At 36.2% G+C, this 14,649-nt stretch overlaps 1 protein-coding gene across 1 annotated transcript in view; it reads left to right on the forward strand.

The window, feature by feature from the left end:
- The window catches only part of OTOGL (otogelin like), a 174,246-nt gene that overhangs the window by 15,847 nt on the left and 143,750 nt on the right, over positions 1–14,649 (forward strand). Inside the window, exons 6-8 of the mRNA XM_059886820.1 lie at positions 132–286; positions 5,669–5,790; positions 9,675–9,880. Coding sequence (XP_059742803.1) covers positions 132–286; positions 5,669–5,790; positions 9,675–9,880 — 483 coding nt within the window. The remainder of the gene's footprint in view (positions 1–131; positions 287–5,668; positions 5,791–9,674; positions 9,881–14,649) is intronic.

Consider the following 14,649-nt stretch of genomic DNA (forward strand, 5'->3'; position numbering starts at 1 on the left):
GTCTATGGGGTCGCACAGAGTCGGACACGACTGAAGCGACTTGGCAGCAGCAACAGCAACCATGACTGAACTTAGTAAGAAACAGGTATCATTTGTTTTATTCTACTAAATATTATCCTCTTTCTTTTCAGTGCCAAACATGGGCAATGGCAGAGATGGGATTTGCAAAACCTGGGGGCAATACCACTTTGAAACTTTTGATGGCATCTACTATTATTTCCCAGGAAACTGTTCTTACATTTTTGCAAAGGACTGTGGTAATTTGGAGCCTCAGTATACTGTGTGGGTAGGTGATCCTACGACATAATTAACTTAATTATTTATGGCCAAGTCTGTATTTTTAAAGTACTAGACAGATGATGAAAAATATATAGTAATCATAGCATGAATACTTAGCGCTCTTATTAGGGAAGGAGGGGGCTGATTCTGAATGGGAAGGGCCAAATTTGCAAGTATTTTGAGCATGTTTCTATGAAGATGGGCCCTAGGATTGGGAGAAGACTGGTCTGGATCCATAAGGTAGGGACGTGTAGGCAATGCAGGAATGTCTGTATCGTGGATATCGTAATAAGAACTCCAGTTGATATACTAATTTTTCAGTTTTTATTTGATCAATTCAAAAAGAGAAGGTAGTTTCAGGCATCAATCATGTTACTCGTATATGCTTCCTTCTTGACATTTCCAGTGTGATGGTCATCTGGATTTCCTTAAAAGACATATCTCACTGTGAACTGGGGACTGGAGTTTATGAAATGGAGTGTATGAATTACATAAACACAAGCTAGAGGATAGGTAGCTAATTTCTAGGTAGATTATACTATATGATTGAACTCAGAGTTAGTTCTTAGTTGCAGCATTCTTACTTCAGAAGAATTCATAGGAGAAACATCTCAAAATGTAAGCTTCAGAGTGCCTCTGGCTGTTGTAAGGAAGTCAGGAAGGGACCTTTTTCCCTGCCTGCGTTTTCCTCTGAATTTTCTGATATCTCAGCAAAACCAGAAAACCGGAGTGCTGTCCTGTTCTAAATCTAAAACCCTCCATAACCATCATGTGTTTGAAGCTCTTTTTGAATCTCTCTGACGTGTCGGAGTTGCCTGAATCTCCTCCTCTCTTAGACGAGGGAAATATTAAAAATTCAGTCCTGATGCTTTTTAACAGTAACAAATCCCTATGACCTCAAAAGAAAATGAAGTCTATTGAAAGTTAACTTATGGGACATAGGGATAAAAAATTGGAGGTCTCTTTAGATAGGGGAGTTGATGATATGCGTTTTTAGTTCATACAGGGCTCCTGTTCTCAGTTCGCTGTTGTCCTTTACTCCTCCGCTCTGGGAAGGAGTTACTGAGTTTATCACTCAAACACCTTCTGACTCACATTGAAATGTTCTTGTCCAGTGGCCCTTTTGAGGACTAAGGTGTCAACTAGATAATTGAGAGAGAATAACACACAAAGCTCAGCTGTGCTTTCAGAGTTAATAGATATTGTTTCTACTTGGCTCTGTTTGGTTGGTAGAATTTGTTTTCACATCAACAAATCCATTTATTTTAAATGTCATCTTTTCTCTGATTGTCAAGTTGTTCACCTCTTTTGTAGAAAATTGGAAAACTTCAAAGAAGTCTAAAAATACTATTAGAATTATCAGTCAAGACTTACTAGTGTTAATGGCTTCATATATTTCCCTCTAAATTTTTCCTCTGGACTTTATACACACTTATAAAGTTGAAACTTTACTATGTATAATTTTCTTCCCCACAATTTCACCTAAGAACTAAGAACTATTTTCCACGTCCAATGTTTTTGACAAACACAAATTTTGTTAGCTGTACTTGTTCCAACTATGGAGTAATGAAATTATTTAATTATATTCTGTTTTAGACATTTAGATTTTAAAATATTTCAGTATTTTAAAAGACATGTATTTATAAATATCTTTATGCCTATATACTTTTATATTTTTGACACTTTTTCTTTAAATTCAATTTTATTTTTATGAAAATAATATATTTAGTTTAAAAGATTGCATCAAGATACATGAAGGTAGAAATAGCCCCTCTTTCCTTCACTCCTTGACCCCAGCTAAAATCTGACTCTCCAAAGGCAATTACTTCATTTTTTTAGCTATTTCTTCTTGTTTTTACCTAACACATTAAAATGTGCTATTATTTCTTTATTTTTCAAAGTTAGGACTTATTTCTTCACTTTTTAGTGTGCAAAATGGGAAGTCATCTGTCACATTATCCTTCCTGCTTCTACTATACACACACACACACACACACTCACACTCACACTTTCCTTCCCTCTTGTTAATGGAATTCTATCACTGTTATTGGTTACATCATATGTGGTTTTTATATTGTCATTTACATATTTTACATATATGAACAATAGCTATATAAGTATTGTTGAGAGCCGAGCCTAATGTTATTGTGGTTTCATATCTCTTTGTACAGTTTTATGGAATTAAGTTATCTCTTTTTTTTTTTAACTGCATTTTCTATACTTTAATCATTTTTTTCCTCTAACTCTTCTCAATATGGTCAGATAAATCAGGCTGTTTTGGTTTCTCTTTCCTTCCCACGAGTTATCCCTGTCTCAGTTTTTCATTCTCCTGTGCCAGTTGGGACTGGTTGCTTTTGAGCCTACTGTACACCTAGCATTTGGAATTTCTTTTCACATTTTCCTGGTGAGTTTCATTCTTCTCTCTCCTGTATTGGATTCCTTGTTTCTTGTGCTTAGTCACTCAGGCATGTTTGACTCTCTGCGGCTCAATGGACTGTAGCCTACCAGGCTCCTCTGTCCATGGAATTTTCCAGGCAAGAATAGTGGAGCAGGTTGCCATTTCCTACACCCGGGCATCTTCCTGACCCGGGAATAGAACCCGCATCTGTTACATCTCCTGCATTGACAGGCAGATTACCCCTAGAGCCACCCTTGTTTCTTAGGTCCTGTGAAATGTCTAGCAGTTCTTGAATTTTTGTTTATAATTGAGACATAGGCTCTGACAAGCTTATTGGACGCTCTGCTCACGGGGACAGTGCTTGTTTGTAGTGCTTTCTGGAGAGGGACACTTGTGTGTGGACACTTGAAGGGGCAGGAATCCTTTCCAGTCTTAACCAGTTTAACTCAAACTAGACACCCCTGACTTGAAGTTCCTGGAAAACAACTTGGGCAGACATCTTATTGTTTAGACTACCTGCTCCTTGGAGTACATGCCTATCTTTTGCAGCAACAATTAAGATGGCCTTGATTAGTGAAGGCAAGTGATGGATTTGACTAGTGGTTACTCACATCTCAAAGTGCACAGGAGAGAAATTTTTGAAGTCTTGCAAATCACTTTCAGAATTTAAAAATTCAATTCCTTCTGATTTCTGATCATTATGTGTATGATCTTTTAAAATGTACCCTCTCTTTACAGAAATTTTTAGTTATTCTCTGTATCCCCAACATTCTGAGATGTCATGTGAGTTGCTCTTTTTTTCATACATTGTGCTGGGTACTTTATGAACCCTTTCTAGCATTTCAAACAATTCAGTTTTGGAGTAAGATTTATTTCTTAATTTCCTCTCTTTTAGTAATTTTGTAGCTCAGATATTGGAGCTCCTGTTCTGAGTGACTGATTCCTTAATTTTCTCACTGATTCATTTCTCTTTTCCATTTTTATGCTTTTTTGTTTTGATATTTCTTTCCAATTATTAGATATTTATTTTCCATAGTTATATTTCAATTATAAGTTTTTCCTATATTATCAATATCTAATCGCTTATTTTTATTCCTTGAATTTCACTTTTAGCATCATTTTTTTTGTTTGTTTCATAAATGGCATTTTCTCACTTTTCTCCCTGAAGATACCAATTATGGATTTTTGGAAGTTTATTTTTCTGAATTGTTTTTGACTCCTTTAGTCTCCTTATTTTGGTTTATTTGGCATCCGCCTTTCATGTTGAAGGCTTTCATCAAATGATCCATGAATGTTTATTCACATTTGAATATTAAGTTCTAAAAGTTGGTTAGAAGCTCTGAATATGTGGATGGGGACTTTCTTGCCTAGTGGGAGATTGAGCAGGGAACCTCTAGTTTCATTAAATAAGCCTCAGATATTGGTATCTGTGGGGCTTCCCATGTGGCTTCGATGGTAAACAATCTGCCTGCAATCAGGAAACCCAGGTTCAATCCCTGGGTTGGGAAGATCCCCTGGAGAAGGAAATGGCTTCCCACTCCAGGATTCTTACCTGGAGAATTCCATGGACAGAGGGGCCTGTACAGTCCATGGGGTCGCAAAGAGTCAGACATGACTGAGCAACTTTTACTTTCACTTCATTAGTATCTGTACATCTTTTTCCATTTTGTTTCTTTAAGGAAAATCTTCCATTATCCTGCCTGAAGTCCTGTGTCTGGATTCCTGGATACTGAGAACATTTTTGTTATACTTCTGCTTTAGACTTTTGCATTTGCTATTCCTTTTGCCTAGAATGGTCTAAATATCCATATGGCTTGCTCCTATAGCTCCTTCATCTTTACTACTAGAATTTCCTCTTCTCAGTGAAGCTTTTGTTGGCCATTCAACCTAAACTCCCCCTACCCCCACTGCCAACAACCCTTGATAGACACGCTCTTTGTCTCTTTCCTCCATTTAATATTTCTCCACGTCATTTAGCCCAGGATATATTTCAGTTACATGTAATTTTATTTTTTATTAACTGTTTTCCTCTAATGAAATTCATTTCATGAGGACAGGTATTTTTGTCTATTTTGTTTGACTAATACATTTTCCAGAATCTAGAACAGTCCTCAGTACACAAGTGATCGGTAAAATTTGCCTATTAATCACTAAATTAATATATATTACATTCTTGCAATATTAAAATTTCATATTATCATTGGTGATTTTCCTTATCACTTTTCGGCTTTGAAAGTTCTTTCCTATCTGTAGTAGTAGCTATAGATAGTACAGTAGTAGCTATATTACTATAGTATCTATCTGTAGTTATCTATATTTTTTTCAGTTATTTTCTGGTGTCATTATTTGGACCTTTAGAGGTTTATGTTGGTGGTGGAGTAAGAGAATCTAATATTCCTCTTCTCCTTTCTTCCTCTCCTCCTCTCTTTTCTTCCTTACTTAAAGAGATTTTTTTTTACTAGTAAACTAATTTTCTCATCAAATTTTTGATAATTGCTCTTTCCTAAAGTGCCCACACAATTTTATTTTTAGAGAGTTTTAGTTACTTTTGCAACCTTTAAACATTACTCTATGTAGAACTTCATTTGAAACTCTATTTCATGATTTTCTGTTTCATGAACAGGTAAAAATTATGGACATGAAAATTACAAATGTGTTTCTTGGTGGTGCCCTACTGTCTTCCTATCAGAACTATTTTTTTTTTTCCGGTACATACCACTTAGTTTTAGAATATTACATCCTGCATGTAAAGATTCAGCTCATTTACATAAGTTACGCTTGTACTTTATGATGCTAATTCTGTTGTCCGATTTCTGAGGTCAGTATCTTTTTTTCTCTTGGAAATCCTAAATGTAGTCATAATTTTGTGAAGGGTCGTGGAACTAATGCCGTAACACTGTAGACATGCATTGTGGACTTAATAACACAAATGAAAGCATGTATATGTGTTGTTGTTGGTTTCTGTGCTTTCTCTTTTTTTCTCCCTTTAAGGTTCATAATAGCCCTAAATGCCTTGGTTCAGTGTATTATTGTTATCGCTCGATCAGCTTGTTCTTTTCAGACCAAGAAGAAATTCAAATTTATGGGCATGAAATAAAAAAGAATGGAATCAGGTAAGATATGATAAATGATATAGTGAAATCATCACAGATTAACAGAATTTCTAAATATCTCACTCTGGAACTGAACGTGGAGAGTAGGAAGAGAGGATTTCTTCAACAGTAACCTTTGAGTTGGGCTTCCCGGGTACTGCTGGTGATAAAGAACCCTCCTGCCAATGCAGGACACATGTGAAACACAGACTCGACCCCTGGGTTGGGAAGATCTCCTGGAGAAGGGAACTGCTACCCACTCCAGTATTCTTGCTTGGAAAATTCCATGGACAGAGGACTATGGTGGGCTCTGGTCCATGGGTCGCAAAGAGTCGAACACAACAGCAACCTTTAAGTTATAGCATTTGCTGTTGTCCTTTAGTTGCTAAGTCATGTCTTTTGCGACCCCATGGACTATAGCCTACCAGGGTGCTCCATGCATGGAATTTCCCAGGCAAGAGTACTGGAGTAGATTGCCATTTCCCTCTCTGGGGATCTTCCTGACCAGGGGTTGAACCCATGTCACCTTCAGTAGCTGGTGGCATCTTTACCACTGAGCCACCAGGGAAACCCTGAGTTAGAGCATACAGACATCAACATTTCGGTAGCTCCAAAGCCAGCCAGGTAACAAGAAATCTTAACAGTTCAGCCTCCCTAATGTGCACAAACGTGCAGGATACACATACACTTACATTGGTAGAAATAAGATTGTTACATCTACTTGTAAGAGAGATTAAGGAGAAATCCTCATAGTTCAACTCTTAAATTATTTTTTGCCATCTTTCATAAATTTTTTCTTCTTCTTTTTTTAAACAGACAATCCAAATAAAACTAAACCTCTGAAAATCCTTTCCAAATTGTGTAAATGAAGTTTAGGCGTCACTTAGGATTTTCGGTTAGAGTTAGGGTCAATAAATAACTGGTCTTGAATAGATAAGAGAGGGACCCACTTCTAGAATTGAAACTTTTGGGGAAATGGATGTTAATTTATTTGATAGAAGGTTTTGTACATTTTAAAGTAGAAGTACAGTGTAATAATCTATCTTCCCAAGCTTAATAAGTATAGAAATACCCAATTTTAAGTTGCCTCTCAATCCTTGACACACTCTCTTTTCTCTGCTTAATATTTCTCCATGTCATCAAGCATAGTATATATTTTAGTTACATTTTGTCATAAATTTTATTAACTGTTTTCCTCTAATAAGGCATATTTTATGAGGGCATTTATTTATTTATTTTTTTTCTGTTTGGCTGACATTACTTTGTCAAGAAAAGTAAATTATGTGATAGAACAATTCTATCCATCATTCAGAATTCACCAGCAAGTGTTTGAACCATGGGAATTCTTTCTGGTACAATAGCTGTACCAACCTATGAGCTTGCTTTCTCAATTTAGAGTCCTCAAGAGGCAGCAGGTGGCAGCAGAAAGGCTTTAGATGAAGCACCAGGGGAGGCAGGCTCTGACCCAGGGTTTGTCATAGGCGAACAACCCCAAGCAGCCCCTCCTGGGCTTATTTTCTTGATCAACTGGGTTCTGTACTTTTCAATTTCTTATAAAAGAAAGCTTATCCATTTGAATGGGAAGATAATATATTTACATATATATTTCTTAGAGCTGAATTTAAATAGTGGTTTAGGATTTTTATATGGAATTTGGGGTAGCATAGTGGGCACTTAAAATTATAGTTTTATAAAACAAAAGTGTCATTTGATTAGATTTTCAAGAATACTAATCCTTTGTTAAATCTAGGAGATCACATTTACATTTTAACTCAGAGAAAATATTTCTTTGAAGATTTCCATTTGTATAGTAAGAAGAAGATGGTTTCCTTATTATTCAGCTAAATGCTTATAATAATGCTCTTCTTGGCCTAGGGCCTATCTCATAGCAGGTGCTAGAGAAATGTTTACCAAAATGAAATGAAATGTGTAAGACTCTGCACCTCATCTTTTACCTTTCTCGATTTCAGTTGCCTCCCCTGTGAAACGAAGGGTTTTGGTACATGTGCACCTGTGGATAATTTCCAGAATGAATCTGTGCATTCATTTTAGTTTGCATTGTTATTGTCTCCTGCCTGGGTCACAAGGGGTTTTTCTTAAATTTATGGGAGATTATCAAATCTTTAGAATCACCACTCATCTCTACTAGCATCTTTTATTTTGTTTTCAAAAATTGTGTACTTAATCAAATTTACTGTGAAAGAGATCACGTGACAAATGACTAAACCAAGGAATACGCACAGCAGAACTATACCTCCCTGCAGTGAGCATCCCATGGCGATGGAATATCTTTATAAAACATGACTCACTTTTCTCAAGTATAGCTTTTGTAAACTTGCAAACTTCAAAAATATTATTCATACTAACTTTTACCTTCAATTTAAAATGAATTTCTTGTGTTTTTAATTTTAATAAGTATAGATTATGACAGGAAAGTCTTCTTATTTATTCTTCAATGTAAATTTTAGTTATTTTCTTATTCTTAAAATGAAATCTAATGACTAGATAATTATCTACAAACATACTTGTGCAAATGATTACAGACATTTGAATCGTTTCTTTGGGGACTGATACTGCTGCTGCTAAGTAGCTTCAGTCGTGTCTGACTCTGTGTGACCCCATAGACGCCTATCCCTTTAACGAGTATTCTTAATTTTATAGTTTTTATTTCATGAAGCCATGTTCACTTCCTGGAGAGGAACTCAATAATTTAAAATTTTTGAGAGAAATATTTGAGCATACCTACTCACCTCTCATCTTACTCACATTATTGTTTGTAATTTTCAGTTAGCGTGGCTATTTTAGTAAAAATGATTTTTCCCCTCATTTGCTTAATTACTAACACCTGCTCTTTCCTGTAATACTTTCTGATGGAAGGAGGACAGTGTTCTTTGCAAAGCATTCTAGGTGACTTACTGTGCTTTTACAACGCCTAACTGTTTCCTTCAGTTCTCTTATGTCTCTCGGTTCTCTTGTATGTGTATGTGTTTGTGAAAAATGGAAAGACTAGACATTGGATCAGGAGTTTAACTATTCGTGTGACCCTTGCTTAAATAGATCAAATTGTATGCAACTTAAAAATTATGAATATAATCCCTATGCGATACTGCATGGAAAGTATCTTTATTCTTAAAGATATACTTTGCAGCATTAAAGCTGTAAATCATAATTAATCATGCCTAGACTTTTTTTGTGGGAAAATGATGATTTGTATCAAAGTGATATTTTGGGTATAGGAGCTCTTAATTCCTTATAGCCAATATTAAAACAAAATTAAACAACATCACACTCAAGCAATGTGTTTACATACTTTGAGCATTGTTCATTCTTACTTCAAAATTGTTGAGCAGCATTTTTAGATTATCTTAAACTCTCTGGAAGTAGAGGGAGGAGGGTTCAGGATGGATTTTCTTTTAAAAATAAAAAAAAAAAAAGAGAATGCACAAATATAATGGTTTATTTTTAGATCTGACTGTTTATCATTTATTGTAAAGCATACATTTATTTGTGAATATTTGAGCCTATGTATTGATCATGACTGAAGTCTAAGTACTGATAAATACTGTAGCTGGCAGATGATTTATCTAAATGTTAAGAATAGAATTCCCAAAGGTGCTAATAAAAGCACATAGATTCCATTTTAATGCATTAAAAAAAATAAAATAAAATCTAAATAAGTATGCAGAAATAGGTATAATTTTTCCTGCATTTATTTCAATATTAAAATTTCAAAAATGTTGAGATTTTCTATAGGGTGGTTCCTTGGGAAATCTAATTGCATGGTTTATTCAACAATTTTGAATCATAATTATCTTTTATTTCTCAGTCACTTCAAGGAAGAAATAGATCATCTGTAATTGATGTTTCGTCATAATTCTTAGATTGCCTGTGTTCTGTTTTTCAAGTTTAACATTGCCTCAGACAATTGGACAGGTTTTCATTGAGAAACTAGCTGACTATATTCTGGTGAAAACAACCTTTGGATTTTCATTGGCTTGGGATGGAATATCTGGAGTTTACTTGAAGCTGTCTGAGGAGCATAAAGGGAAATCATGTGGTCTGTGTGCAAACTACAATGGCATTCAATCTGATGATTTCATCATTCAGCAAGGTGAGCCAGGGAGGAGAAGAAATGGTGGGTACCTCTGCGGTCTTTCTGCACCTATCACTGTTTATATCCCCAGCAGGGTACAAAACTTGTTCTAGGTTGGGTAAAAAATGGTAGCTATTACTTGCCTGCTTACATGATTTTAAGTGACATTTGAACAGGAAAATGTTTTTGTGTCATTCTTGAAATCCATGAGCTAATTTACATTTGTTAAATTAATACAACTCAGGTCTTACTCATGTAACAAATACTAACTGAGCATTTACTTTGTGTCTGGCACTGTTGTAGGAGCTTAGGATATGTCAGGGAACAAAGCAAAAACTCCTCCCTTCTTGGGGCTTATATTTTAGTGATTCAAACCCATTTGGGGCAAACTTGTCTACTTTTGGACAAAGCATGTTTTGCTTCTAGTCTGGATAGGAATAAATTAAATGACTGACACACAATAGTTCTGTAATATAATAAAATGTAAGCAGAATTTATAAAAGTAGAAAAATAACTTGGAAAGATTTTTTTTATCATGTATGATGATGTACACATCGTTCACACAACTTCATTCTAAGTCATGAAACGAATCTTGGTGAGCTATTAAAAATAGGTTCTGTTTTAGTATGGGTACTAGTGTGCAGTGGCAACAAGACAAGAGAATTACAGGACTCACTCATGATTTGCAGCCACATATAAATGTCTAATAAAAAAGAATACTGTGCTTAGTGCCAGCAGACCTGGCTTTGAATGTTGTTCTAAGTCTTACAAGTTTTATAACTTGAGGCATCTCAATTAATCTCTCTGATACTCAGTTTCTTCAGCTGTAAAATAGGGATTAAAATAATTTGGAACTCACAGTATTCTTAATAATAATAACATAAATTCATACTATTTATAGTAATAGTTAATATGAGTACATGGGCTTCTCAGATGGCTCAGTGGTAAAGAATCTACCTGCTAAGCAGAAGATGTGAGTTTGATCCCTGGATCAGGAAGATCCCCTGGAGAAGGAAATGATATCCCACTCCAATATTCCTGCCTGGGAAATCCCTTGGACATAGGAGCCTGACAGGCTACAGTCCACGCGGTCAGAAAAAATTGGACATGATTTAGTGACTAAACAACAATAACAATATGATTACATAGCTATGTTATTCCCAACTCTTACAACATCATTCATGAAAGTGAAAGTAGCTCAGTCATGTCTGACTCTGCAACTCCATGGACTATACAGTCCATGGACTTCTCCAGGCCAGAATACTGGAGTGGGTAGCCTTTCCCATCTCCAGGGGATCTTCCCAACCCAGGGATCGAACCCAGGTCTCCTGCATTGCAGGTGGATTCTTTACCAGCTGAGCCATGTAAGGTGGGTGGTATTTTCTTAATTTTACAATGAGGACACAAGGGGATGTGCCTGATGTAACATAGCTTGTAAATGGTGCTATCAGAATTGAGCTATAGCTCCAACTCACTCCCAATGCTATGCCTAGATAAACATGAGAGATATTGAATTCAATCTGTAAACTGCTATATAATACTTTTTGTTTTACATTATAAAATTAATAAGAAGAGTTGCCCATATGTTGTGTTTTAAGGGGATGAAAGTCCTACTTAGAGTGTGAGTTCTGAAATCAAATTCTGCTTTGCCACTTATTAAACTTTCTAAGTTTAATGGTATACTAGTAGGGTATACTTCATAGAGTTGCAAGGTTTAAATGAGATAATCTGTGTAAAATACTTAGTACAGTGCCTGGCTTGGCAAATTGTTAATTACTGTTATTTACTGTTAATTATTATGTTAATTATTTACTGTTATTATTAATTACTGGCTAATTTATAGTCATCTCCAAGTGCTCTCAATAAGCCTATAATGGAGCTAACAGGAAAATGTTTGATTGAAGACATTGCTTTTAGAGGCCATTGTTAATATGCTAACATTTTCCCTGTATGGTTACTGCTTCATCAGTGTTAGTTTACTAGTAGCTAAAGAGCAGGGCTTCAAGGAGTCAGTTTTCTTACATAAAAAATGGAGATAATAATAATAACCCTGAGGCCTTCCCAGATTGTGAGGATCTAATGAGAAAATGTAAATGAAAGTGTTTCAAAGTGAGCACAATACAAATATGCAGCATAGAGATCATCCTGAAATGGTGTTTTGCATCCAGTTGGGTATTTAGAAATGAGAGAGTTCACAAAGTTGGCATGTTGAGACTATATTAGGAAGTAGGGTTTTGGACCCAGGCAGAACCAATTAGATGTTAATTATTGATTTCTTTTTCTTCTGTATCAAAGCTTTATGAGTGTTACTGAGAAAAGAGTTAAAAAAGACTGCTATGGGTAACTTCCCCGGGAACATTTAGGGAGCATGGTCCAGAAACTAGGGTAGAAAATAGCATCTGCTCTTGTTAGAGGCAGAGAGATTCAGATTAGGATTTGAGTGAAAAATCAGACAGACTTTGGTAAGCTGGAACACGGAATGGTTGCTCGCAGTGACATAATTGGGCTGCATGTAGAGGACTGTCAGCAGGTTATTTGTGGGAGAAGACCAGAAGGAGGAAACTTGACTGAATTATGGCTGAGCTGGCAGTAGGCAAGGAGGATCCTGGAAAGTATGTGGAAGAAGCCTGGAGAGAGCTTTCTGCTTTTTCACAATTTTATTTAGTGTATAGTGTAAAGCAGGCTTCCCAGTGGCACTAGTGGTAAAGAACCTGCCTGCCAATGCAGGAGACACAGGAGATGAGGATTCAGTCCCTGGGTCAGGAAGATCCCCTGGAGGAGGACACAGCAACCCACTCCAGTACCCTTGCCTAGAGAATCTCATGGACAGAGGAGCCTGGCGGGCTACAGTCCATAGGGTCGCAAAGAGTTGAATATGACTGAAGCGACTTGGCACGCCGTAGTGTAAAGCAGAATTATTTAAAAAAACTAACTTGCAATAATTTATAAGGATGTGACTAGAACTTGCCTATTGATTTTCTTCCATACTGTAATAATGCAAGAAGATGTCCATTGTTGAGCTGTATTACCTTTAGCTTAAAGATGCCCAGTATTCATATATTCCCTCCCTTTTGAACCTTCCTCCCATCTCCCATATGTGTACCTAAGGCTGATTCATGTTGAGGTTTGACAGAAAACAAGAAAATTCTGTAAAGCAATTATCCTTCAATAAAAAATAAATTAAAATAAAAGATACCTAGTATTTTCTTGAAATAGTCTGTACTTTGCTGATTAGATAAATCTTTAGAGGCAGAGCGGTAGTTTGACTGAATACGATTGAATTCATCGTTTCTTAACAGTGATTAAAATTGTATTTCTCTGTGCATTCCTATGCATTCTTCAGGCATGATTTCACAAAGAAATGAGCCTTTTCAGAATTTCTGTAGATATAGAAAGATTTAAGTTTGTTGTCAGATTGAGATTCTTATTCCATAATTCATGTCTATAGCTAGGTACACATCATCATAGAACCCCTGATTTTCTCTTGTTTTTCCAGCATAATAATTAATAGTGTCTCTCTTTCACTCTCACAAGTGTCCCAATATGGACAATAAATTACTTCATTTGTAGCACATTTTATATGAAGCATTTTAATTTTAGTTTTGCAGGCTTCAAGACCACCAGTTGGTTTGGATTTAAAGTCTCATAGTAATGCAATGCAGTGTAATAAAAATAAGCTAAATATGTGGTGAAAAGTTGGAATTAAAATGACCTCTTTAGGATTGCCCAGGTTGTTTAGTTACATTAAAATTTGTGTATAAATATGGAAAAAAGTTGGTCCTAGGACGTATTTTTGATTCTTCAAACCTTTAAAAATATGCTGGAGACTTCCCTGGTTGTCTGCAATTAAGAATCCACTTTGCAAAAAAAAAAAAAAGAATCCACCGTGCAGTGCAGGGGATTCAGATTCAATCCCGAGTAGGTGAACTAAGATCCTCCATATTGAGCAACTAAGCTGGTGCATCACAACTAGAGTGTCCGTGCACTGCAACGAAAGATCTGCGTGACACAACGAAGGTCCAGACGTGAGCGTGAAGTCGCTCGGTCGTGTCCGACTCTTTGCAACCCCATGAACTGTAGCCTACCAGGCTCTTCAGTCCATGGAATTTTCCAGACAAGAGTACTGGAGTGGGTTGCCATTTCCTTCTCCAGGGGATCTTCCCAACCCAGGGATCGAACCCGGGTCTCCCTCACTGCAGGCAGACGCTTTACCGTCTGAGCCACCAGGGAAACTCCTGAGTGCAGCACAAAAAGCCAACGCAGCCAAATAAATAAATACATATTTTCAAAAAGACCTTTGAAGGAAAAACTTACGATGATGCTTTGAAATGAAATGTGACTATACATTTATTTAAAATGAACATTAGTTTTCCCTCTTAAAAATTAAGTATGTTAGATCCAACCTATACTTTGTTGAGTGTGACACATTTCCACAATATCAGAGAATGAGGTGAATCAAACATCTAGGATTCTAATAATCTATTTAATAAATATGGCAAACTTCCTCGTATTTATTTGTTCCCTTATTTCCCTCAAAATATATTTTGAGCACCCACTCTATACAAGATAGTAAACTAGGGATCCAGCAATAGGATAGCTTAGACAAGCTCTCCCCCTTAATTTAGTAGAAGGCAAAATAAATAAAGAGACAAATTAAAACACAATATTTGTGAGCAATAGCAGCCGTGAAAAAAGGGGGAAAGGGGACTGATAGAACAGTGTTTGTTTAGGGGATCTAGATCACATGCCAGAGAAAGCTTCTCTGAGGAGGTCATACTGAATAGAAT

Source organism: Bos taurus, chromosome 5 (genome assembly GCF_002263795.3).
Source record: "Bos taurus isolate L1 Dominette 01449 registration number 42190680 breed Hereford chromosome 5, ARS-UCD2.0, whole genome shotgun sequence".
NCBI lineage: Eukaryota > Metazoa > Chordata > Mammalia > Artiodactyla > Bovidae > Bos > Bos taurus.